Source organism: Bos taurus, chromosome 29 (assembly GCF_002263795.3).
Source record: "Bos taurus isolate L1 Dominette 01449 registration number 42190680 breed Hereford chromosome 29, ARS-UCD2.0, whole genome shotgun sequence".
Lineage (NCBI taxonomy): Eukaryota > Metazoa > Chordata > Mammalia > Artiodactyla > Bovidae > Bos > Bos taurus.
Window position 1 is genome coordinate 23,766,887 of NC_037356.1, and position 26,978 is coordinate 23,793,864.

General features: G+C 40.3%; 1 protein-coding gene across 2 annotated transcripts in view; it reads right to left on the reverse strand.

Moving 5' to 3' along the window:
• NELL1 (neural EGFL like 1) overlaps window positions 1–26,978 on the reverse strand; it is a 1,045,899-nt gene that overhangs the window by 511,095 nt on the left and 507,826 nt on the right. For both annotated transcript variants that reach the window (XM_024987478.2, XM_024987479.2), the window contains exon 13: window positions 13,325–13,450. In XM_024987478.2, the coding sequence (XP_024843246.1) occupies window positions 13,325–13,450 (126 nt within the window). The remainder of the gene's footprint in view (window positions 1–13,324; window positions 13,451–26,978) is intronic.

Consider the following 26,978-nt stretch of genomic DNA (forward strand, 5'->3'; position numbering starts at 1 on the left):
ACTATAATAACACACCTGAGAGTATAGAGTCAAGAGAAAAAATTAGATGAGAAAAGAGATCAAATTAAACATGTCCATATAGCATTGGAGCAAAGGCAAAACTTCAGCAGTTTTAAGAGGTAAGCACAATTACATGCCAGTGCTGTTTTGTGACTTGTTGGTTTTCGAAATCCTAAAAATAGAGAGAGGGCACCATTCTCTGGCCTCCCTCGTGGGCTTGGCTCTGAAGCTGTGAGTTGCTTGAACCTATTCTAAAAAAAGATGGTGTGCTTGAGGCTAAGAGAAGTGTGACAGCCTATATCTTCACTTGATCCCCTCCGCTGTACTGTCTGCAGTCATGCAGACCACACCCTCTCTGGCCCAGACAGGACCGGCCTCAGCGTGTCCCTCTCACATTAATAGGCAGGGATGCTGTTTCTGGACAATGGCACATTTTTTGTATAACCAAGTCAAACGGACTTGGCATGAAGAAAATAATTCTCTTAACAAGAAAATACCCTAAGGTGTTGGAGAATTGAAAAGCAAGCTCTCTCTAGGCACATTTCCTCAACAGTTCATCCAAATTCAGAATCAAATGAGCATAATTTGAAGGTATTTTCTGGCACCTTATATAAATATATAAAACACATCTCATAAACAAGGTAGGGGCTTGCTGGATGCCTCTGTGTGGTTACAAAGTGTTCTCAATGCAAAATAATTATGCAAGGTCCTGGCACCTTCAAAATATGTGTTAACATTACACAGTACTTTAGGGTCCTATTTTTCCCAGAAATGTCCTTTAAGAAATAACCTTTGAGAATCACTGATCCTTTCCCCCTGCAAGATCCCTTAAGCAGGTGTATTTACTGCTTGGGGCTGGTTTGAGCTTTGCTCTGTGACTCACTCTTCATCCAAGCTCGGGCAAAAACAATGATCACCATCCATTGTAACAGAGGAAGAAGAGACACATGCATATGATAGACCCATATGAAGACAGAGTAGCAAGTGGACCTTCATACTTCTCCAATGTAGCAAAAGTTATAATGATACAAAGGCTTCCCAGGCGGTGCCAGTGGTAAAGAACCTGCTGCCAATGTAGAAGATTTAAGAAGTGAGGGATCAGTCCCTGGGTTAGGAAGATCTCCTGGAGAAGGGCACGGGGTAATTCACTCCAGTACACTGGAGAATCCCATGGACAGAGAAGCCTGGTGGGCTAGGGTCACAAAGAGTCAGACATGACTGAAGCATCTTAGCAAAGCACATAACAGTGCATCTGGAGGAGAGGATATTTTGCAGACAGGAAGAGCTGTGTTTTTTAAGTAACTTCACTAATTCGGACAATGCTCATGAAATAAGTAGAAGCAATTAAAATTTTAACTGGTAGCTGCACGGTGATTTTCACAATGCAGAATACAGATGCAGGAATAGAAATTTTCAGATGGGTTTAAATTATGGATGGTTTTTAATTTCTAGATACACTAGATTTTACATACACTAGATTTTAACCATGAAAACTTAGGCTTTCATTTTGGCCCAAGAACAAATAATGTATATTTTCAATGATCTTACATAAAGGAAACATAATCCAAAGATACTTCACTATACCTTAAAAAAGTACGGGAAGAACTAAATGTATGCATTTACCAAGTCTTTAAGATGGAAACAAAGAACACATGAGAGATTGACGGGTTATTAAACAGAAATGTCCATTCATTGTGTCAGCTCAAATGTGGATATGACCAGGGCTTCAAGGCTGGCCTCAACAGTGATGTAAATGAATGATGTCATTGAGTCACTATGTCTTTTGCGACCCTATGGACTGTAGCCTGCCAAGTTCCTCTGGCCATGGAATTTCCCAGGCAAGAATATTGGAGTAGGTTGCCATTTCCTTCTCCAGGGGATCTCCTGACCCAGGGATCAAACCCTCTTCTCCTGCTTGGCAGGCAGATTCTTTACTACCGAGCCACATGGGGAGCCTGTTTTAAGTGCTAAAGCAGCCTCATCAAATCCCTTTATGTGAAAGCTTAATGGTGATTCTGCACAAACAACTCCAACAATGAAGTGTACAGAAATACTAACAAGCCTTTACGATGAATTTGAGTCAAGGGCAACACAGTACTTAATAGGTTTGTGTACAAACACCCTGGGGGAAAGATCCATCATTTATTCTAGTTGGTCTGCAGCAGTGTGGTTCAGATCCTTTACAATATGGCTGACAAAAAAAAACAAAACAAAACAAAAAACAAACACCCAGTTAAACCCAACAAGGAAGCCAAATACCAGACAAACCCTTCATAAAATCTCAAGAGAAATGCCCTTTGATATCCTCCTTAAGACTTATTTCCTGTCTTTAATAAACCTTGGCACTATTTTAACACTACTATTGCTAATAGGACATAGTACAACAGACTGGTTCCAAATAGGAAAAGGAGAACGTCAAGGCTGTATATTGTCGCCCTGCTTATTTAACTTCTATGCAGAGTACATCATGAGAAACGCTGGGCTGGATGAAGCACAAGCTGGAATCAAGATTGCAAGGAGAAATATCAATGACCTCAGATATGCAGATGACACAACCCTTATGGCAGAAAGTGAAGAGGAACTAAAGAACCTCTTGATGAAAGTGAAAGAAGAGAGTGAAAAGGTTGGCTTAAAGCTCAACATTCAGAAAACTAAGATCATGGCATCCGGTCCCATCACTTCATGGGAAATAGATGGGGAAACAGTGTCAGACTTTATTTTTCTGGGCTCCAAAATCACTGCAGATGGTGATTGCAGCCATGAAATTAAAAGATGCTTACACCTTGGAAGGAAAGTTATGACCAACCTAGACAGCATATTCAAAAGCAGAGACATTACTTTGTCAACAAAGGTCTGTCTAATCAAGGCTATGATTTTTCCAGTGGTCATGTATGGATGTGAGAATTGAACTATAAAGAAAGCTAAGCACCTAAGAATCGATGCTTTTGAACTGTGGTGTTGGAGAAGACTCTTGAGAGTCCCTTGGACTGCAAGGAGATCCAGCCAGTCCATCCTAAAGGAGATCAGCCCTGGGTGTTCATTGGAAGGACTGATGTTGAAGCTGAAACTCCAATACTTTGGCCACCTGATGCAAAGAGCTGACTCATTTGAAAAGACCCTGATGCTGGGAAAGATTGAGGGCAGGAGGAGAAGGGGACGACAGAGGATGAGATGGTTGGATGGCATCACCAACTCGATGGACATGGGTTTGGATGAACTCTGGGAGTTGGTGATGGACAGGGAGGCCTGGTGTGCTGCAGTTCATGGAGTCACAAAGAGTCGGACACAGCTGAGCAACTGAACTGAACTGAACTGATTGCTAATAAGTATCTGGTTTTTGGCTTCTCTAGGACAACATGTGGAAAACTAAAATTGGTGTGGAAAATCAAACATTCACTATATTAACCCCATTTAGAGGGATCTCTTAATTTCTCCTCTTTTCTCCTTTTGTTGACTGTTTTGCACATGTGATGGGCAGAGAAGTCCCATCACAAATCCATATGTGCACATAAAGTAGCTGGCTATAATTTCATTTTGACTTAATGAATGGTTCTGAACTCCTGTTTTTCTGAGCTAGTGGGTAGTGGAAATGTCTCAGTCATTTTGAGGATTCTTTTCTTTCAGCTGGTGGTGTCATGATTCTAGAAGATTCCAAGTGACCCTGACACTGGCAGAGAGAGAGATCAGTCTGGTCCTGGGCCCGTGGAACACACAGGAGATGAACATCACCATGGAGATGTTCCGTTTATCTTTAAGGGCTCTTTGCAGTATCACAACAGTAAGGAAACAGTTGAAGATTCAGATCCTACCCATGAGGCCCACTTGCAGAGCATCCCACAGCCTCATTCTCTCCAGAATCTCACATTCCAACAGGCAGCCTTGGAGGCGGAGCCCTTCCCTCCAGAAACTGCTCAAGTCTCTACTTTAATTACCTTCAACCACCAAGTCACCCACTACCCATTCAAAGCAATCCTTTTCTAGTCTACAATTCAGAGGGCAATTTTTCTCATTGATTCCCCCCACCTGCATTTCCTCTCTAAACTCCAACCCTCTTCACTCTACAAAGGCAGGAGCTGTCAACCTTGACTGCATGTTAGAATCACTTGGACATTAAAAAAACAAAAAACACTGAAGCCAAGTCACAACTCTAGGCCAAATGAAAACCAAAACCCCAAGGGGTAAATCTCAGGTTATCAACTTTTTAAAATTCATGTGCTAAGTGATTCTAACCTAAGGTGAGGGTTGAGAACCTCTACCCTGAAGACTTAGAATTTGGGGATCCTGCTGTGCTAGTTTTACATATGTCCTCTGGAGGGAGAGGAGGGTGACAAAGTATGTTTAAATAAAGGGAAGAAGAAAAAAAAGAATATGCAGGACAAATCAAAACAAAAGACAAATGTTTCACAGAGAAACATCAGAGTTTTTTGTTTTTTTTTAATCTCATTTTATTTATTTATTTTACTTTACAATATTGTATTGATTTTGCCATACATCAACATGAATCTGCCACGGGTGTATATGTGTTCCCCATCCTGAACCCCTCTCCCACCTCTCTCCGCATACCATCCCTCTGGGTCATCCCAGTGACCCCAGCCCCGAGCACCCTGTATCATGCATCAAACCTGGACTGGCGATTCATTTCACATGTGATAATTTACATGTTTCAATGCCATTCTCCCATATCATCCTCACCTTGCCCTCTCCCACAGAATCCAAAAGACTGTTCTATACATCTGTGTCTCTTCTGCTGTCTCACATACAGGGTTATCATTACCATCTTTCTAAATTCCATATATATGTGTTAGTATACTGTATTGGTGTTTTTCTTTCTGGTTGACTTCACTCTGGATAATAGGCTCCAGTTTCATCCACCTCATTAGAACTGATTCAAATGTATTCTTTTTAATGGCTGGGTAATACTCTATTGTGTATATGTACCACAGCTTTCTTATCCATTCATCTGCTGATGGATATCTAGGTTGCTTCCGTGTCCTGGCTATTATAAACAGTGCTGCGATGAACATTGGGGTACACGTGTCTCTTTCAATTCTGGTTTCCTCAGAGTGTATGCCCAGCACTGGGATTGCTGGGTCATATGGCAGTTCTCTTTCCAGTTTTTTAAGGAATCTCCACACTGTTCTCCATAGTGGCTGTACCAGTTTGCATTCCCACCAACAGTGTAAGAGGGTTCCCTTTTCTCCACACCCTCTCCACAATTTATTGCTTCTAGACTTTTGGATCACAGCCATTCTGACTGGTGTGAAATGGTACCTCATTAGGTTTTGATTTGCATTTCTCTGATAATGAGTGATGTTGAGCATCTTTTTGTTTGTTAGCCATCTGTATGTCTTCTTTGGAGAAATGTCTGTTTAGTTCTTTGGCCCACTTTTTGATTGGGTCATTTATTTTTCTGGAATTGAGCTGCAGGAGTTGCTTGTATATTTTTGAGATTAATTCTTTGTCCATTACTTCATTTGCTATTATTTTCTCCCATTCTGAAGGCTGTCTTTTCACCTTGCTTATAGTTTCCTTTGTTGTGCAGAAGCTTTTAAGTTTAATTAGGTCCCATTTGTTTATTTTTGCTTTTATTTCCAATATTCTGGGAGGTGGGTCATAGAGGATCCTGCTGTGCTTTATGTCAGAGAGTGTTTTGCTTATGTTTTCCTCTAGGAGTTTCATAGTTCCTTGTCTTACATTTAGATGTTTAATCCATTTTGAGTTTATTTTTGTGTATGGTGTTAGAAAGTGTTCTAGTTTCATTCTTTTACAAGTGGTTGACCAGTTTTCCCAGCACCACTTGTTAAAGAGATTGTCTTTTCTCCATTGTATATTCTTGCCTCCTTTGTCAAAGATAAGGTGTGCATAGGTGTATGGATTTATCTCTGGGCTTTCTATTTAGTTCCATTGATCTATATTTCTGTCTTTGTACCAGTAGCATACTGTCTTGATGACTGTGGCTTTGTAGCAGAGCCTGAAGTCAGGCAGGTTGATTCCTCCAGTTCCTTTCTTCTTTCTCAAGATTGCTTTGGCTATTCAAGGTTTTCTGTATTTCCATACAAATTGTGAAATTATTTGTTCTAGTTCTCTAAAAAATACCGTTGGTAGCTTGATAGGGATTGCATTGGATCTATAGATTGCTTTGGGTAGTATACTCATTTTCACTATATTGATTCTTCCAATCCATGAACACGGTATATTTCTCCATCTATTTATGTCATCTTTGATTTCTTTCACCAGTGTTTTATAGTTTTCTATATATAGGTCTTTTGTTTCATTAGGTAGATATATTCCTAAGTATTTTATTCTTTTCGTTGCAATGATGAATGGAATTGTTTCCTTAATTTCTCTTTCTGTTTTCTCATTGTTAGTATATAGGAATGCAAGGGATTTCTGTGTGTTGATCAATGGAACAAAATAGAAAGCCCAGAGATAAATCCGTGTACCTATGGAGCCCTGGGATTTCTTTGGAAGGAATGATGCTAAAGCTGAAACTCCAGTACTTTGGCTACCTCATGTGAAGAGTTGACTCATTGGAAAAGACTCTGATGCTGGGAGGGATTGAGGGCAGGAGGAGAAGGGGATGACAGAGGATGAGATGGCTGGATGGCATCATTGACTCAATGGACATGAGTCTGAGTGAACTGCGGGAGTTGGTGATGGACAGGGAGGCCTGGTGTGCTGCGATTCATGGGGTTGCAAAGAGTCAGACACGACTGAGCGACTGAACTGACTGATGGACACCTTATCTTTGACAAAGGAGGCCAGAATATACAATGGAGAAAAGACAATCTCTTTAACAAGTGGTGCTGGGAAAACATCAGAGTTTTTAAGTGAGTTTTGAAATATCCAAAGGTACAAGTCTTATTTTGACTTTTCTTATTCAATATATCAATAAATGTAGTCTTATTATCTTTGCATTTGATAGAACATTCCTATTACAGTAAAAGTAGTCTACTAATCCATGACTGGAATTTTATTCTTATATCTGTATCTCTTCTTGCTGTTTTTGCTTTAGATGCTCAGTCTTGTCCAACTCTTTTAGCAACGCCATGGACTATAGCCCGCCAGGCTCCTCTGTCCATGGGATTTCCCAGGCAAGGATACTTCAGTGGTTTGCCATCTCCTTCTCCAGGGGATCTTCCTGACCCAGGGATCAAGCCCACATCTCCTGAATTTTGCAGGCAGATTCTTTACCACTGAGCCACCAAGGAAGGCCCTATATTGACTGGGGGGCAAATAATTAGTAACTTGCACCAGCTATGATGCCAGATAGTCAAAAGTAAACAAGAACAATATGTCCAAAAGAAGCACATACTATGTGCTGGAAATATAGGGATAATAAGTATGTAATTCACTACTGTGCTCAATCAAGGAGGAAGATTTTCTACTTCAGCTATGTGTCCCATGACTTTGTTCATTGAAAAGTTACCAGGTATCTCAATATTTGAAATGATCTGTATTTCATTAATCTTAGTAAGAAAATATTTTTCCAGAGAACTAGTCTAAAATTTATAACATTTACATCTTTTAAATTGTTTTCTCACGTTTAATTATATGGAACTAAATTTAAACCATTAAATTAATAGACTATTACATCTAACTTTCAATTTACTTGATTTCAAACATATTTCCTGTAATCTCCCTTCCATGCCAATACCAAAGAATATTAAAAAAAAAAAAAATCTCAGCAAGGTAATGGAAATCACATGTGATACTTGTTATTTCACTTCTTCCCTTTATTTCTTACCTTTTTGGAAGGTTTTTGGCATAAAAATGAATGCTTACCCATTATTGTCAAGTACCTGTCTTATTGCTGCATGCTTTGATCATAAATCACAAGTCTCCTCCCTTAAAGCTGCCTGAGTATTCAATGATAACATCTTATCAAACAACCTAAACACAGGGAGTTTTAGCTGGGGATAAATGAATGTCAGGGACCAATAAATCAAGCAGCTTGACCATTGCAAAAATCAAACGATCCAGGGAAGAGAAAACCACCCACCCCCAACCTCAATTTTAGACACTTCTCCCACTTCAAAATTCATGAAAGAACAAGAGCAAATCGGGGATCTCTTACAGAACAGAAAGTGATTTAGAATCACACACAAATTCCAAGGTCAAAAACTTCCCCAGTGTCAAAGACCCAATGCTTTCAAATTTACCAATGAAAACTCTCCTAGAAAAAAGTATGGAGCCTAACACAAACTACACAGTTATGTCAGGGAACCCCCAGCTCCCCCCTCCCTCCACCAGTAATGACTGAGTTATACCACATTTTAAAGTTCTAGATAATTATTTTCAATGTTGAATCCTCAGAACTTTTAATATCCCATGAGATATGACTTTCTCACTTTCTAACCAGAAAAAAAGAAAGAGGTAACATTTTTTTTCTGTTTGATGTACTGTCTTTATTTCCAGCATCATCTTGGCATCTGTTGCCTGTGGTACAGCCTTTGTCAAAGGACTGTTGTTACAGCATAGAACTGGGAAAGTCAATTTTGGGGTTCCTTCTCTGGAATTTGTCAAGGGCCGTCACTGTAGGATGTGAAATACCCAATATTTATCTAAACTCTTCTAAGACTTTGAAGAAGAACTGATTTGGTAAACTTAGAACATTGTTGATGGAGAATGCACATTTGAGTTTTCTCCTTTGAAGATATTGCCACACTAACCATGAACTTCCGAGCAAAGAGGTCGTTTATCGGTCATCTCTTTGGTCATATTTCCTAACACTCATGATAGACAATAACTGTATATTGGACATACAAATAAATAAATGGAAGAGTGAGTGAATGAATGAAAGACTAAATCAATGTATCACCAAAGCGCATACATCTTCTTTAATTTTAAGATCACTAATTTTTGATCAAATGCAGATTTTCAATAGGACTACTAACTTCTAAAATGTTAGTGCCTGAGGAAATGACAAACCAAGAAAAATTAAAGAGAAAAAAATGACCCAATGTACTTGGAAAGCCAACTGAGCAGTGGCAGCAGGTACTTACTGACTTGGGACAGACTTGAATGATCTTTGGAAATAAGAATGTCAATAATGAGAAATGCCATGTCAGGTAAACAAAAGGATGTCTTCAAGCCTGTGAATTTCTCCTAGCAATTTTTCTTCCTGGAAACAAAGCATCTGAAAAGACATCCTACAGTGGCATGCATTTACTATACACCTCATTTATTACAGAGGATTATAACTGCTTGGGGGAAGAAGTATTCTTTACCAATAAAGAAATGGCAGAGATTAGATGTGGGGACCTGCTCTGTCTTGAAGAGTCAAGCGCATATTTGGTCTAACAGACTTATTTTCGGGACACGAAGGTGAATGTCAGAGTTCCAGCTGACTACGAAGGTATCTAATGGAAGCCCTTGAGTCTGGTCTAGAGGAGAAATGACCACAAGGAGAAAGCTTGTCTCTCAGCTCTCCTCATTCCCATCAATGTTCCTCCAAAATAAATTTAGAAAAAAAATAGAGTTCTCTCTCATGCATGTCAATATGAAATCCTATTAAATACCTATGTGTAGATGTCAAGTTGTATATATAATTCAGAAGCTCATGAGAAAGATTGGAAATGGACAGAAATTATTGACAGAGATGCTATAATGTTGTAATACTGAATTGCAGACATCTAAAAAGATTATATAGATAACAGGAGAAAAGGTTCTAGGGCAGATATCAGCAGAGGAAGAAGAATAGCCAGGAACACTGGGCAGGAGGCACCGGTGACATAAAAAGAAAATCAGGAAACGTATTGTCTCAAAGGTCAAAAAAAATGATGCGTTTAAATAAGGAAGATGTAGTCAGCTCTGCTAAATGCTGCTGAGAGGTCACAAAGATAAGATTAGATTGAGAAAAATGGGGCTCATGGTTGACCTTGATAAACACACTCTCTGCTGAATGGTGAGACTGGAAGACTTAATGGGAGGGGTGGAAGAGGAGATGTGAAGGAAGTACATGCAATGGAAACAATAACCACTGACAAATCAATGAGGAGGTTTGCTGTGAAAAGCAGCAGAAAAATGGGCAGTAGATAATAAAATCTGGGACCAATGGAAGATTTCTGTTTTAAAGAAAGAGGTCTTATCCTCAATCCTATGGTCTATGGGAGGAAGTCCAAAGCCCTCATCGAGATTTTTGACACTCCTGAGAGGAGGCCATGGTGACTATGATGCATGTATGTCTGTTTAAACACACTTTGGGCATCAGGGAAAGGATAGGAAGAGTTACCTCTGCCTCTGAGGTCATGCTATCCTTCATATACACATATGTACCATTTCTGCTGTCTGCCATGTTAACTTAAATTTCTTTAGGGTGGGAAGGGGGAGGTTCACCTTTAAGCGGCAGATTTTGGTAAAGGTTAGAGGGTCACTGAGGAAGACTCACATTGCATACTACACAGCAAAACCACCACAACAAATCACCTCACGTTAAATATTCCTATCCTGAAAGATCCTTTCAGCCTTCCTTTCCCTGGGTGGTTTTCACTGGCCCCTGTCCTCTACGGCAGGCACCTCTAACCTCAGGGATCTGATGCCTGACAATCTGAGGTGGAGCTAATGCATTAATAATAGAAATAAAATGCACAATAAAGGTAATGCACTTGAATCATCCCAAAACCATTCCCAATCAGTTCATGGAAAAATTGTCTTCCATAAAACTGGTCCCTGGTGCCAAACAGGCAGGGGATCACTGCTCCATAGCACCCAGCCTTTGGCTCTCTGGCGGGTTTCTCTTTTTTTCTCTCTTTCGTTCTAACTTTTATATTCTCTCTGAGACAAAACATACACACAAACAAAACAAAATATGTGTGTATACATTTTTTCCTGTAGCTCTATGTTTTTTAAGAGGGGGGATGGAGTACCCACTGATACCCATACCCTTGCCTTTGACTCCGAACAACACAGCTCTTTCTAAAAGTAACTCTGGGGCTAGTTCTTCCATCTTCATCCATACATACATACTGCTGAGCAGAGCACCTGTCAATCAGTTCAGTTCAGTTCAGTCGCACAGTCGTGTCCGACTCTCTGCGACCCCATGAATCGCAGCACGCCAGGCCTCCCTGTCCATCACCAACTCCTAGAGTTCACTGAGACTCACATCCATGGAGTCAGTGATGCCATCCAGCCATCTCATCCTCTGTCGTCCCCTTCTCCTCCTGCCCCCAATCCCTCCCAGCATCAGAGTCTTTTCCAATGAGTCAACTCTTCACATGAGGTGGCCAAAGTACTGGAGTTTCAGCTTCAGCATCAGTCCTTCCAAAGAAATCCCAGGGCTGATCTCCTTCAGAATGGACTGGTTGGATCTCCTTGCAGTCCAAGGGACTCTCAAGAGTCTTCTCCAACACCACAGTTCAAAAGCATCAATTCTTTGGCGCTCAGCCTTCTTCACAATCCAACTCTCACATCCATACATGACCACAGGAAAAACCATAGCCTTGACTAGACGGACCTTTGTTGGCAAAGTAATGTCTCTGCTTTTGAATATGCTATCTAGGTTGGTCATAACTTTCCTGCCAAGAAGTAAGCGTCTTTTAATTTCAAGGCTGCAGTCACCATCTGCAGTGATTTTGGAGCCCCCTAAAATAAAGTCTGACACTGTTTCCACTGTTTCCCCATCTATTTGCCATGAAGTGATGGGACCAGATGCCATGTTCTTCATTTTCTGAATGTTGAGCTTTAAGCCAACTTTTTCACTCTCCACTTTCACTTTCATCAAGAGGCTTTTGAGTTCCTCTTCACTTTCTGCCATAAGGGTGGTGTCATCTGCATATCTGAGGTTATTGATATTTCTCCCGGCAATCTTGATTCCAGCTTGTGTTTCTTCCAGTCCAGCGTTTCTCATGATGTACTGGTTCCAAATAGGAAAAGGAGTACGTCAAGGCTGTATATTGTCACCCTGTCTTTAATAGGCCTTCAATAAGTACCAGCTCTTGCCTTCCTCCTTCCATGACAAAGTAAGAGCAGAGGTGTTATGGATTCTCATATAATTTCCACCCAGCAGTGCCTTAATTAGGTCTGGGCTGCATGATAAGGTGCAGTGTGTTGGGAGGCGATTCGCTGCCTCTGCCTAATGTCAGAACTACCGTAAGTTAGGACCAGGGATAGACTAATGAGAACAGAGTAGTAGTCATCTAGAACATCACAGATTTCTCAATTGTTTGTTGACAGGTCCACAGGAGTTTTGCCCTCTTAAAATGTTTATGCCTCAGCATAGTATTTATGAAATCTCTTTTTCTCCAGGGATTTTCTTGTAAGAAAATCATGTAAAAGACAGATAATTAGACATGACCAACTGTGGGAGTCAGAAACCACATCAATCTGAAATCACTAGTCCTTTTAGCCAAAGAACAGTAACTTTAAAATATTATTAATACAACAAACAAGAGTAAAAGTATTTGGAGATACAAACATACTTCTCAAACTTTTGTAACTTTTTGTACTTTTGGAAGGGTCATTCAAAACACAAAATATTTAGAAATGAGTACCATTCCATTGTGAGTGAAGAAATCATTGTTTATATGCCAAAGTCATTAGGACCAAGAGAAAGATACAAGAGTCAGAGAAATACACACCATGACTGAAATCTTATATTCAAGGAGTCCTTTTTTTACAGGTTACTGATCAGGCATTTAAACACATTTCACCCAAAAGAAGACACAATCAGAACCTTCTCGCATCCTAGCCAACTGACTGCTCATGTCTCCATATTCATGACTTAAATGCTAATGGAACCTCAAACCAAATGCCCACAAGCTAGCACTGCTCACACATAGACACCAACCACAATGCCTGGCATTCCAGTTTAGGGCTGACAGCCCAGTGTGATGAAGGGAGAAGAGAGGAGAAACTAACAGTATGTCAGTGAAAAGTCTTGAGTGACCCCCCATAGACCCAATCCCGCCCACTAGGCACTCTTGCATACTTTAAGCTCTTGTCCTTCCCAGTGAAAACAAAGTACATTTTCTCAGACACAAAAACATTTCACCTTGATGAAAGGAGAATAGTTTGATACTTTTCTCTTTTTGGAAAAGGAATCTCTAAGTCCTTCAGTGTTACCATAGGCAACTGAGACTTCAAATTCAAACCATATACGAATGTATGCATGCACACATACAGAGACAGACATAACAAGAGTGGAAATAAATTATGCAGACTTAAATTATCATTTTTTTTCAAAAAATCTTGATGGTAAGATAATTAAAGAGAAGAATTAGTTTGGTAAAAATAGTATTAGTGTACTTGGAGCTAAGTGAAACAACACAGATATGATGCAGAGAAGGATTGAATCAGAAAAGCAACACTGCTTCTTAGCACTCACCTGTACAAGAGAAGTCATCCACACGAATGTACCCTGGGACACAGTCACAGCGATATAATCCGGGCAGGTTGACACATACAGTGTTGGCATGACAGTAATGCATCTTAGCTGCACACTCATCAATATCTGAAGAAGAAGAAAAAAAAAAAAGAAGCAATAACACAGTTAGATGAATGACTGAACTAGAATGTGATCATCTGACAATGAAATTAGAAAAGATGAATGCCCATGGAAGGCAAGAGAAAAAGCAAGATGCATTAGCACAAAAGCTTAAGCGCAAATTTCAGCTGGTGTAGCAGATTCCGTCTAAAGCCGAAAATCTTTCTAGAAAGATGCATGGTGGGACACAACAGTGAAGAACTCAAGAAGCTTGAAGACTGAATCTATTATTACTCTTTCACCAAAAAGGATGCTTCAATGTCCCAAATCAAGGAGTTCTGTGTCCAGGCATTGACACCAATGAATATTCATTAGTTGTCCACTGTACACAGTGTGGCTTTCATCAGAGAGATCAAGAGAATTCAGCCTCTCTCTGCTTGTTTTTCTTACTAATACTTGCTTTAATCCATCTGGTACAAAATGATTGTGGAGCCACTTTCTCCCATGTTGTACTATGAATATAGACAGCAACTGCTGTCTAATGAAAATGAATGTCTTTCATCGCTTGACCTGGAGATACATCCCATGTCACAGAATAATGGAATGATTCAACAAAAAAGATCTTTTTCTCTTTGGAATGGAGATCAGAGCATCACCTTCTGTCTCATAAAAAGTTCATGATAAGAATTAAGATAACCTACAACCATAAGCATAGAGTTAAGTCTTTTCTAGAGTTTATGTTTTAAAAAATGGGTTTACATTTATTTTACTCAGACTGCTAATGTGTGACGGCCTGGGAGAGGGAAGAATAAAAACATTGTGGGAATCCAAAATAGCCAATACGAGCTCTAGCTCCAGTCTCGTTAGCTACTAGCAGGTGACCCTCATCATCCAGATTACTTCTGAACCTACTGCTCTATATCTTTCAATGTGCCATCTAATTTACCCACATACAATTCCGTGAGTGAAGTACAGCACTACCATCATTCTAAAGTCTAGACTGAGGCTTAGAGAAGTTAAATGTTTGGCACTAAGTCATCCTGTAAGAACACACTATATCCACAATTTGAAATCAAATGTCTGACTCTTATTTACTATGATTTACCTCATGAAAGCACTCCGAAAATGATCACTAGTCAAATGTAGCATTACGACTAAGATAATCACTGAAATCCTAGTAATCTTCATGCACAGAAACTGCATTTCTGTGCACTTAAAACTCATTTATTTACTTTAAAAATAAATGTAGATGGATTTATTTCCTAAATAAAACACCCCAAAATAATATCAGATTCTTTTCAGTACTAAAGATCTGTTATCCTATACTTGAAAGTTAACTGAGGCTCTGAAAGAAGACATAGTCAGCAAGACTTCCATAAATTTAAGAAACAAACATCAAAACTTAGTGAAAGAATTCAGGCAATCAATAATTCTACATGCACAGTATCATGAGCTTTCAAAACAAATAGCCAACAGGAATATAAAAATTGTATAATATATGAGTACATCAAGCTTGGGTGTGGAAGGGACTCTCCCAAAAATTTGGGATAGGATAGTAACTGCATGAAATCATTAGAGGTGCTTCAGATCTTTCTGGCACTCAAGGCAATAGAATTCTTAAATAAGTTGGTTCCTTACATCATTAAAGCATTTTGCTTTACAGAAGAATGAATATCATAAAAGTCAAGAGGAAAAGTGTTTCAAGAAAGGAATAATGGTTAGGTTTGTCACCTGATGCTGAAAAAGTTGAATAAGATAGAGACAGAATTAACGTTTTGATTTGGCAAGAAGTTCACTGTTGCCCTTGAGCTGTTAAGAGAAGTTTGGGGAAAGTGGAGTCAATTAAAGAAAGAAGGAAAGATGAAGGAGACAGAAAAACAAGGGAAACTTTTTGAGATATTTTGCCATCAAGAGAAGAAAAACTGTAGTAGCTCTAGGGAGACTCCATATTTAAAGACAGTCTTATTTAAAGACCGTTCTGGAAAAGATCACAGAATGTTTACACACAGTTGGACACGATTCAACACTAGTGAAGAAAACTGACATTATAGAAGAGACAGCAGGGATTTCCCTGATGGTCCACTGGTTAAGACTTTGTCTTCCAATGCAGGGGGTGTAGGTTCAATCCCTGGTCAGGGAGGTAAGACCCCACATGCCTCAGAGCCAAAAAAATCAAAACATAAACAGACATAATATTGCAACAGACTCATTAAAGACAAAAAGAATGAGAGCAGATTTCTGCAGGAGTAAAGTCTTGGAGGAGACAAGAGGAGTTGAGTTCCAGTCCACAGATGGAGCAAGTCATTTTTACAACAAAAATGAAACTAACAGATAAGGGACGAAAGTTGGTATATTTGGTGGTGGAAAGAAGAAGTAATGTTCCTTTGCTTGTTTTTTAATTTTCTCAGTGAAATGAGAGAGTAACATCTGAGAATTAGGAGAAGAAGGTGGTACTAGATGTTTAAAGAGGGGGGGAAAGGTACGAAGTCATCATTTGGGGAAAGTGAAGTCGCTCAGTTGTGTCAGACTCTGTGACCCCATGGACAGTAGCCTACCAGGCTCCTTCGTCCATGACATTTTCCAGGCAAGAATACTGGAGTGGGTTGCCATTTCCTTCTCCAGGAGATCTTCCCGACCCAGGGATTGAACCCAGGTCTCCCGCATTGTAGGCAGACACTTTACCATCTGAGCCACCAGGGAAGTGGAAAGAAGGAAACCATTTACTAGAGAGTATAGTAGGTGGCTACAGAGGTACATGTGACCTGTGACCATAAATGCTAAGTGAGAGCAGTCAGTGTGGCCATGTGCTTCACTCCAGATGCACCCAGATACCTGGGGAAGGGGCAGGGTAGTGGGAAAGAGGTGTACCCAAAGATGAGTTTTTGAACAAACAGGATAGATTAAAATGAGAAACAAGGGAACTGATGTTGCAAGAAAAGAGCTGATGATCCTGAGATGCCAAGGAATCGCAGTTATTAAGGAAAGAAGTGAGGACAAGAGGGAATTGAAATGCACTGCCCAGCTCAAAGCTAAAGAACTTGTTCCCCCAGCCGCTGGAAGTACTGCCTGCTTCAAATTTTCAACTGTTAGCTTTTGAGGAAAACTGTCCTTGACTTATGTGAGCTGCCTCACCCTTAGTCACACCCCCACCCTGAGGACAACCTTCACTGAAGGATGGTTCTCCTTAACAGTAACTTAAGATAATTGTGAAAGATTATACCAGGTTCAGAGCACTCAATGAGATTCAGCTAACCCCTCCCTCTGCGCAATTCTGTATCTTTCCCTTCCTCCATAGGCATTGCATCCCTATTAAGCTTCCTGCATGTCAGTCTCCATCTCAGAGTTTGCTTCCCAGGGAACCCTAACTTCAGCAGGACTCCTGAGGGAGGCAGAAATGATTCCAGTGTGAGTACTACAGTGTGTGAGCTGGAAAGGCAGAAGATGGAGTTATAGAGTGATGTGCTTGACACTAAGATGTCAAAGGTGATTTAGTTGTTGCTGATTACAGGATCTTTTATTTGACCATGTGAGAGTGGAAGAATAGATCATTGTAAGTGAGAGGTTGAGAGACCAAGAAAAGCCAGATATAAGAGGGGGCTGGTCTGCATTAGCACATCTCATCCAGTATATTACCAGATTTCCTCCTACTGAGCAAATAATTCAACTGTACTTTCCCATCCTCTTCCAAGCATGAATCTGAGAAGCCTACCACCTTGAGGTAGAAAGATTAAGGGCCAGCATCAGATTTATCACATTTCCTTCTTCCTGTCTTGGAAATTATAGAAGCACAGAAATGGAAGCTCTTTCAGCCTGCGTCCCTGAGGAGCAGGTCACCAGATTAGCGTGATGGACATGTTGCATGACCTAGAAATATGCTTTTGTTAATTTAAGCCATTGAGTCTACCCTGACCAGCACAGAGAATGACCATGAGAAGCACTGCAATGGAGATCATTAAATTTGATCTTGAAAGATGAACAGAAATTCAGCTTTGAGAATGGAGATGAGGAAACAGAAGGAAAACTGCAGAGCCTAAACTTTTTGTCTTTACAGAGTTATAAAGAGAGAGGACCATTTAGTCTGAACATTCAAAGAACACTAATTAGCCCTCTACTATGCTTTTAAATGCAGAGTGATGAATAAAACACCATCACAGACCTCACAGCCTGGCAAGACGCTGAGCGGAACTTACATGTTCTACCAATAATGTGAGATCATTTAACGGGGATTTGACCTAGTCTGAGAAGTTGAATGATGGACTCTCTATAGAAGTGCCTGTTCATCCAAGACCTGAAATAGCAATGAAACAGGTGAAGGGGAGAAAAATAACATACCAGATAGGGAAGAATGAAAAGAATTCAGAGAAGGGAACTTTGCCTATTTGAAGACAAACTGGAAAGATGAGCTTGGGCCACCTCTGCTGGGTTCTGGAGACCACATAAAGGAGCCTGGGCTTAAATCATGGCGGTGACAAAGTCCAATTTCTGTATTTAAACTATAGCTCGGCTGCAGTGAAGAGAATAGATTGGAGCAGGGCAAGCTGAAGGCTAAATCACACTGGTATTTTACTCACAGAGATGAAGCTACAGTGATCTCATTCTATACTGCTAGGATGCCTAGCCATTTTTTAAGATGAGGAACTAGTCAGGACTTGCCTTAGAGGCAATGCAGTCTTCAGCCTATGGGCCACAGCTGCCAATCAGGCCACTGATGAGAATCAACGTTTCTCTGTTATGGACCCTTGTCGGCTCCTCCCACAGAGAAATTCCTAGCTCATTTCCCTCAGGCCATTGCATAACTATTGAGAGGCAGCAGCCTCATCTGGATTTGAAGGAGTTATTCAGCCATAAAGAGTTTATTTTGACGCTAACAACCAAGCTATCACCTTGTTTCACAGGATGCCAAGCCCTGAACAGAAATATTTTCAAAAACCAGAAAGAGGATGTTAGGAAATCCCAGGGAGAATTTCCCACATAGGTTTATCCAACCCTTGCTCTATGTGAGCCACTCCCACACCACAGCCCTGCTGCTCTGCTGATGTGGCACTGAGTTCGTTTCATTTTCAATTCATACCACTGGTAATTCCAGCCTTGGCATATCTCGATTTCCTGGTGAAAGTGAAAGTGTTCACTGATCAGTCATGTCCGACTCTTTGTGACCCCGTGGACTGTAGCCTGCCAGGCTCCTCTGTCCATAGAATTCTCCAAGCAAGACTATTAGAGTGGGTAGCCATTCCCTTCTCCAGGAGATCTTCCTGACCCAGAGACTGAACCCAAGGAAGGCCACAAAAAGAATAAAATAAGGCAGAAAATTTGACAAATGTACCAGAAAATTAAACTGTCACTACTTTATCTTTGTTGCTTATCTTCTATCATACAAACATCAGATATAAAAATCATTTCCTGGTAAAAACGGTAGGGAGACAAAGAAAGTAAAATGTTTAGAGGCATGGGTTGGGTCCCTTGAGACAAGAGGATGGAAGAAAGAAAAGAATTGACAACTCCCCTGGTTTCAGGATGGGGACAAGGGACAAGCAGAAACACATCTGCCTAAGAAAGACTGCCTCTCCAAACTCAGGGAAAGGCACAACACTGCAGACAGTTTCAAGAGAACTCAAGAGTGCTCCACAAGCAAATCTGATTATACAGAGAATCAAAACACAATCAACGTCTTTAGAGAGCTGGGATATCTTGAGAAAATCCTGAGAATGAGCAAACAACTGAGATTTTTCAAAATAAGCCTAGGTCAAATGCTTTTTGTTCACAGACAAAAGATCCTAAAAGGTTATAAAATTACCAAATCAAGGAAAATAAACAAACAGAACTCCCCAATTAAAGAACGAACTGATACTCAGAGAGAGAAACTGAGTGAGCCCAAAGCAATGAGGGTTTTAAATATAAGCCTGAAAAGAAATCTGACCACAGCTCAGGTGGTGATGGAGTTTTGCCTAAAAAGCAGGTCCCTCTCCCAAGGAATGGTCCTTCCCACTCTGATATTTACACAGAGCCAGGAGTCAAGATGGAGAAGGCAATGGCAACCCACTCCAGTACTCTTGCCTGGAAAATCCCATGGGCGGAGGAGCCTGGTAGGCTGCAGCGTGAAGAGTTGGACATGACTGAGTGATTTCACTTTCACTTTTCACTTTCATGCATTAGAGAGGGAAATGGCAAGCCACTCCAGTGTTTTTGCCTGGAGAATCCCAGTGACGCGGGGGCCTGGTGGGCTGCCATCTATGGGGTCGCACAGAGTCGGACACGACTGAAGTGACTTAGCAGCAGTAGCAGCAGCAGGAGGCAAGAAGAAGCTATGTCTGAGACTGAACCTCAAAGGAGAAGTTGAACACACTCAAGGCCAGGCTCAACCTAAAGGTCTAGATCAGTCTAGCAAGATTTTCTAAGAACCACAGCTAAGTTAGCTACTGGAAGGTTGAATGGATCAAAATTCTAAAAATACATCATTAGGCACAGGATGATATGAAAATGAAAAGAGGCTAATAGTCCCTAACCTCATAAGGTAAACCTATGAACAGCCCCTGACACCTGGTTAATATTCAAAATCTGTCATTTCTACATATCAGAAACTATGTTAGGCACCCCACAGGTAGCACTGCAGCACCCCATTTATTCCATTTGACTCTTCCTATAGGAGATAGATATCTGTATGTCATGATAAGGAACTGAGGCTCAGAGATTTTGAGATCACTTGTACAAAGCATAAAATTCGTAAGCGTAAAACCCTGGGTTTGAATCCACAGTCTCACTTCACATGTGGCATCGTTCTCCCTGATCCAGTTCTAGCTCTCTGTAAATTTTCGAGCCTATAACTGTGTTCGACATGCCTGGTGCTGCCATGAAATGTATGGAAACAGGCGGATCTCCAAATTGAATGTCATTGTGCATCATGTTCATGGCATTTGTTCTGTTTGATGCTCTCTGTTAAAATAGTAAAGGTGTACGCTGCATGACTATTCCTGTGGGTCTTTTAAATTAAACCCTAACTCTTTCAAACTTTAGACTCCAGTAACCCAGGACCCCAAAACAGGTGGTAGAATTCTGCTCTGAGCTGGAACCCTTGATACAACCTTAACTCAGGATGCTTAAGACTGCTGAAGGCCCCCTCTAGGATTAGAAATAGTGACATAGGGGCCTGGATCTTCTATTAAATATTGTACGTCTCGAAACCCCACTGTGGTATATAGCAGCTCCAGTATAATGGGGCTCAAATTGTGATTTATTCTTCGAGATTGCTTGTCACCTTTGAAATATTAGCACTCATTTTCTGAGGTAATAAAAGTACCTGATTTATGTCCCTCCCCAGGAAAGTGAAGCAGTTTGTTTTTGTTTTAAAAAGGTATACTTATGGACTTTAAAATGAAATTTGATGTGACATAATGCCTCTTCACAAATCACCAGCCTCCATCTGTACAAGACTGCTCAGAACAAACAGAGCTGAATTTGGCATCATTATCATCATTAAATTAGAGCGTCAGGCTTGGGTAGCAAAGATAGAAGCAAATGCAAAGAATTTTCTAAATAAAACAGTGTGATCTTCTCAGATTTGCTGCCTAAGAATAGAAAAAGGCAACCCAGAGAGGGTTAGATGCAGTGGGTTGAGCAAGGGGGTCCACTCCCTATGAGCATTTAAAAATGAAACAGAGTGAAGAAAGAAAATCAATATTTATTGAGACTGGGTGAGTCTCATTTCATTATCCCCAGGCATCCAATGGCTTGGCATCAGAAATGACAGGGAGAGCACCTATGACATCATCCCGGGTCTCTGTGACTCCAGGAGCAAACTTGCTCCACTCTGTTGAACCACAGGCACTAAATTGGCAGCCAAGAGTCAAGCCCTCTTCTTGCTCTTTCTATTAGTTAATTCTAGCACTGGGCACTTCTCTAGACATCAGTGTTTCCATTTATGAAGTGACCAGTTGGACCAGAGAGCATCTAAAGACTTCCCCGATTCTAAAGTTATTGACACATTCAGGTGTTTCTGTCCTCACAATGCATCCTAAACCCCGTCTCCGAAACATTTTATTTTGGGCCACCCCTTTCCCTCCTGTTTCAATGAGCTTGAAAATGTTCCAGTTGCCTTTTCCAAGACACAAGTCCTGGAAAATACTAGTAAGATGACCTGAACCTTCACACGGCCCCTTGGTGCCTGTGTCAACTGAGTTGGCATGTCCCCAGAAAATGAAGAACAGCCATCTCTAGTTACAGATATTCCAACAAAAGCACAGCTCTGGAAAAGCCCTCCGGGAACTAGTAAGATTACTTGCAGAGCAGTTCTACCAGACTTTAATCTCCTGACTTTTCAGAAATCATGAGTTATGAAAACATGGTAGCACTGGCATTGATATGAGATCTATCAATATGCTCCCATCTGTGTCATACTGAATATTTTTTTCAAATGAGGGCCTACATGATCTCTGATTTGAACTTATAAAACTCCAGTGAAGCAGACAAGATATGAATTATTATGACCTTTTTCAGATGAGAAAATAAAGTCCTTGAAAAGAATTCTGACTTGCCCAAGGGTACACAGATAATCACTGAGCTGGTAACAGAATCAAGGCCTTCTAACTCTGGAATTAGTGTTTTATCCAGTGTTCCATGTAATTCTCTATAATTATTGTTTTCTTCCTAAAGCAAGAGTAGAGAAATGCCTGTAGAATATAGAAATATGAACCAAATGAAGAAGAAGCCAGGTAGAAGATATATGTAAAATGTAAAATATGTACATTATGTACACATGTAAAATATATGTAATATGTAAAATATGTCCCATCCAAAAAAAAATAAGGTATATATTATATATCTTAAAATATTAATTAATCCTCTTCTTTCTCTCTCTCTCTCTCCTATCCCTGTCTCTATCAATCTCTTTCATTTGCCTACTTTCAAGAACAAAGAAATGGTTCTCTCTTACAAGGTAAAAAACACAGCACAAGACCAGTGTTACATGAAAAATGAGACTAAACCTCAATGGCAGAAAGACAATAGAAAGAATGTGAACTGTTATCTTCACTTTACAGAGGAGAAATAAGGGCCACAGGAATGGACAGTCAATTGTCTCAGGTCATATACCAATGGTACCTGGACTGCCAGGATGTGAATTCAGGCAGCATGGCTCCAAAGTCTACTCATCACTTTATAGTATCTCCTCCAGTGACTGTGGGCTAGATCTCTGATATTTCTAGAGAACTTACATGGTTGTTGTTATTCAGTTGCTAAGTCATATTCTTGGGTCGCAAAGAGTCGGACACGACTGAGCGACTGAACTGACTGTATGACTGAAGTCACGTTCAACTCTTTGCGACCCCATGGACTGTACCATGCCTGGCTTCCCTGTCCTTCAGTATTTCCCAGAGTCTTCTCAAGCATTAATTTAACTTTTTAAAATAATGGCTCCATTTTTTTTTTCAAATATTTTGAAGCAAGCAAAACACATCTGCCTATCAGATTCAACCCACAAATGCCTGTGTCTTGAAGCACATGATCACAAGTAGCTTGTGGGGGAGGTGGGGACATGACAGAGAGATGGGGGAGGAGGAGGAGAGAGTGAGAGAGGAGGTGAATGGAAGGAAGAATGGAAGGGGACAAGGAAGGAGAAAGGAGGACTAGGGAGGGGAAGTAAAGAGAATGTAGGAAGGCAAAGAAAAGAGGAAGTGAGAGGAAGGGAGGGAGGAGAAGGGAACGGAGGGGAGGGCAAGGGAAGTGAACAATAAGACAGTCTCAGGAGGTATCTAGATAACTTCTCTGAACTTAATTGTGTTCCCTGCACAAATTACTCATATGTTCATATACCAACCTCCACTGTGACAGCATTTGGAGATGGAGCCCTTGCAGAGAAAGTATGTTTAGATGAGGTCATGAAAGTGGTGCCCTCCTGATGAGATTAGTATCCCTTTAAGAAAAGATATGAAAAAGCAGGGATGGCATCACCAACTCAACGGACATGAACTTGGGTAAACTCCAGGAGATGGTGAGGGACAGGGAAGCCTGGCATGCAGCAGTCCATGGGGTCACAGAGAGTTGTACACGACTTGGCGACTGAACAACAACATGAAAAAGCATGCCCTCCTGCTCCAGCAGATGATGCCACAGGGAGAAGGCAGCCATCCACAAGTCAGAAAGAGCCCTCGGCAGAACCCAACCCTGATCTCAGACTTCCAGCCTCCGGAACTGTGAATAAATTTCCATTGTTTAAGCCATCCAGTCAATGACATTTTGTTATGACAGCCCCCATGGACTGATAATTTAATAACCCTTTAAATATCTCTGTTGCCTGGTGAGATGAATTTTTACATCATCTTCTAAGATATGTGTCAAACAAACATGCTTCCTGCCAGATCAAATATTTGCATGTTAAAAATTCAAATACCCTTTTGGTCATCCCATGCACGGTAATGAACTCTTCTCATACAAGGTTAAATACATCATAAGCTAGAAGTTAGATCATTGCATTTTCTGACATTTTAAAGGTGTTTTCCATATATACCTATGTCAGATATTTGCAAATTCATGCTAAGATGTTTTTTTCCCCTGCTGGGTTCAATTTCAGAATTAAATACTGTCATAAAGTAACACATCTCTTTGTGCCACGGGGAATCACAGCATACCAATTTTTAGCTGACATCAGAAAAACACTGTAAGATACCACTCCATGACTTTTTTCCCCAGCCTGCTATTTCTGACCTTCAAGAGGGTCTATAAAGTGATGCTGAGCATCTACAAGGAAAGAAGCACCCTGAAAGAAAGGTGATGAATTCAGTTTCAGCTGTAGGCTGTGCCCAGACTACCTGAATCTATCCATTTCTGAACCCTACACTTCAGCCAATGGTACCAACAAAACCAGGGAGTGCTTCCAAAAAGGTCTGAGGTGTCCTCAAGAGTTGTAAGCCAGCTATGGAAGCTATGAAGATCTTGTGCCTTCCCCACCATTGCTGTTGCTGTTGCTGCTGCTGCTGCTGCTAAGTCACTTCAGTCATGTCTGACTCTGTGTGACCCCATAGACAGAAGCCCACCAGGCTCCCCTGTCCCTGGGATTCTCCAGGCAAGAACACTGGAGTGGGTTGCCATTTCCTTCTCCAATGCATGAAAGTGAAAAGTGAAAGTCAAGTCGCTCAGTCGTGTCTGACTCTTGGTGACCCCATGGACTGCAGCCTACTCTGCTCCCTACCACTGGGAAAGGAAATTCCAGAGCTACTAAGAGACTGCTAGATTCCAGAGGCAGTCAAGATCCCAAAGCTCAGTGGGATGCAGTCCTTGTCTTCTGGCTTTTATGCTAAGTGAAAATAGCCAGACCACACAGAACCAGTCCCAATCCAGTGGAGAGGCAGTCACCTGAACATGACTTACTCGAAGAAGAAGTGGCTAATTCCATCAAAAACGACCGAGGAAGAATTCACCAAAAATATATCTGTGATGAATCTTGAGAAGGCAAGAAGATGCCTTCATAAGTGCTGATGGCCTTCCCTTATCACTTTGATTTAACTGGGTGGCAATTCTTTTTCCCTCAGCTTTATGAGGACATAATTGATATATAACATTGTTTAAGGTATACAATGTGTAAATTTGATACACTTATCATTGCAAAATGATCACAACCACTGCCTTGGCTGACACCTCCTTTAGGCCACATAATTATCTTTTTTTGTGGACACAAGATTTAAAATCTATTTTCTTAGCAATTTCCAAATACATACTATTGTTAACTATAGTCACCATGCTGCACATTAGATCCCAAGAATTTATTCATCTTATAACTAAGAACTTAGTACTATTTATCGAAAGATGAATGAATAAAGATGTGAGTGTTCACACACACACACACACACACACACACACACACTCACACAGAGGAATATTGTTTAGCCATAGGCAGGAATTCCTACCATTTGTGACCACATGGATGAACTGTGGGAGTATTATGCTAAGTAAAATAAGTGCTTCTGTCTCAGACAGAGAGACAAATACCACATGTTACCACTTATATGTGGGATCTAAAAAAGCCAACCTCATAGAAATTGATAGAGTGGTGATTACCAGGGATGGCTGAAAATTGGGGGAAATGGAGATATTCTGGGCAACTGTTCTCTGCTTTACAAAGATAAAGGAAAGTCAGGTAAGAGTGAATGAAATGGAAGAGTGCAACACCACTAACAAAGCATCCTTTAGTTGCAACTAATCTCTCAATTATTGGCAGCATTTATTGATCATTACTCCGTGCCAAACATAGTTACCAAGCACTAGACATGTATAATCCATTTCATCCTCACAAGTACCATACAGATAGGTATATATTAATATTTTTTATTTTACAAAGACACACAAGGTTATTAGACAGCTAGAAGATGACCTCAGAGAATTTGAACCCCTGGTATCTATTCTACCGCTCTACAGGGTAACCTTAGCTTTCCCTTTCTCATCAAGATTATTCACTGTCCATGATTAATTAAATAGCAACTCCCTATAGTCACAATTGGTCAAATTGTTCATTCACTGCTTTTCCCATGCAGTCAAAATAAAGTGCAAAGGTTTTAGTCATTTAAAGATAAATGATTTGGTGCCCGAGGTTCAGATCTGATTCACTAGAGCATCAAGTTAACTAGTGATTAATTACCAGGCTCTGAATTCCACAAACAAACCAGAGACTGTGGATCTATGAGCAGGTCATTAATGCACACATTAATGAACATTTATGGAACTGGGGTTCCATAAAACCAGCTCCTTATAATGAACCAGCATCTGTGTAATGAATGAAAATCAGCTGAATGTCCTCAGGAAGAACAGCTTCTTTTCTGTGGACTTTCCCTCCTCGGAAGAGATTCCTTCAACAAAACAATATTTTTGAAATGAAACCAACATTATTCACCACTCCAAATTTTTATACATCAGACTGAATCCATTTTCTCTATATGAAACATGAACTAGGAAACCCAAAATGATAAAGTGTTTAAACTGGTTCTTAAAATCACCAAGTCCAGAACCCTATGAATTGTGATTGCTGAAAAACTACAAAAATAAACAGATGAGGAGAAAAGAGGGAAAAAACCCACAAAATAATGACTCATAATCCACTTTCTTCTGATAACACAATCCAAATGTACAATGAAAACACCATTCAAAAGAAAGGAAATGGAAGAGAATCAGATTTCCATACAGTGCACTGGTCTTGAACTATTTTTACTTTTTTAATTTTAAAAAAATTTATTTATTTTTAACAAGAGGATAATTGTTTTACATTATGTTAATTTCTACCATTTGAACTATTTTTAAATGGAAAAACCTTTAAAAAGTAATAACAGCTAACATTTTGAAAAAAACTAAGATTATGGCATCCGGTTCCATCATTTCATGGCAAATAGATGGAGAAACAATGGAAACAATGACAGATTTTATTTTCGTGGACTCCAAAATCACTGCAGATGGTGATTTCAACCATGAAATTAAAAGACACTCGTTTCTTGGAAGAAAAGTTATGACCAACCTAGACAGAATATTCACAAGCAGAGACATTACTTTGCCAACAAAGGTCCATCTAGTCAAACCTATG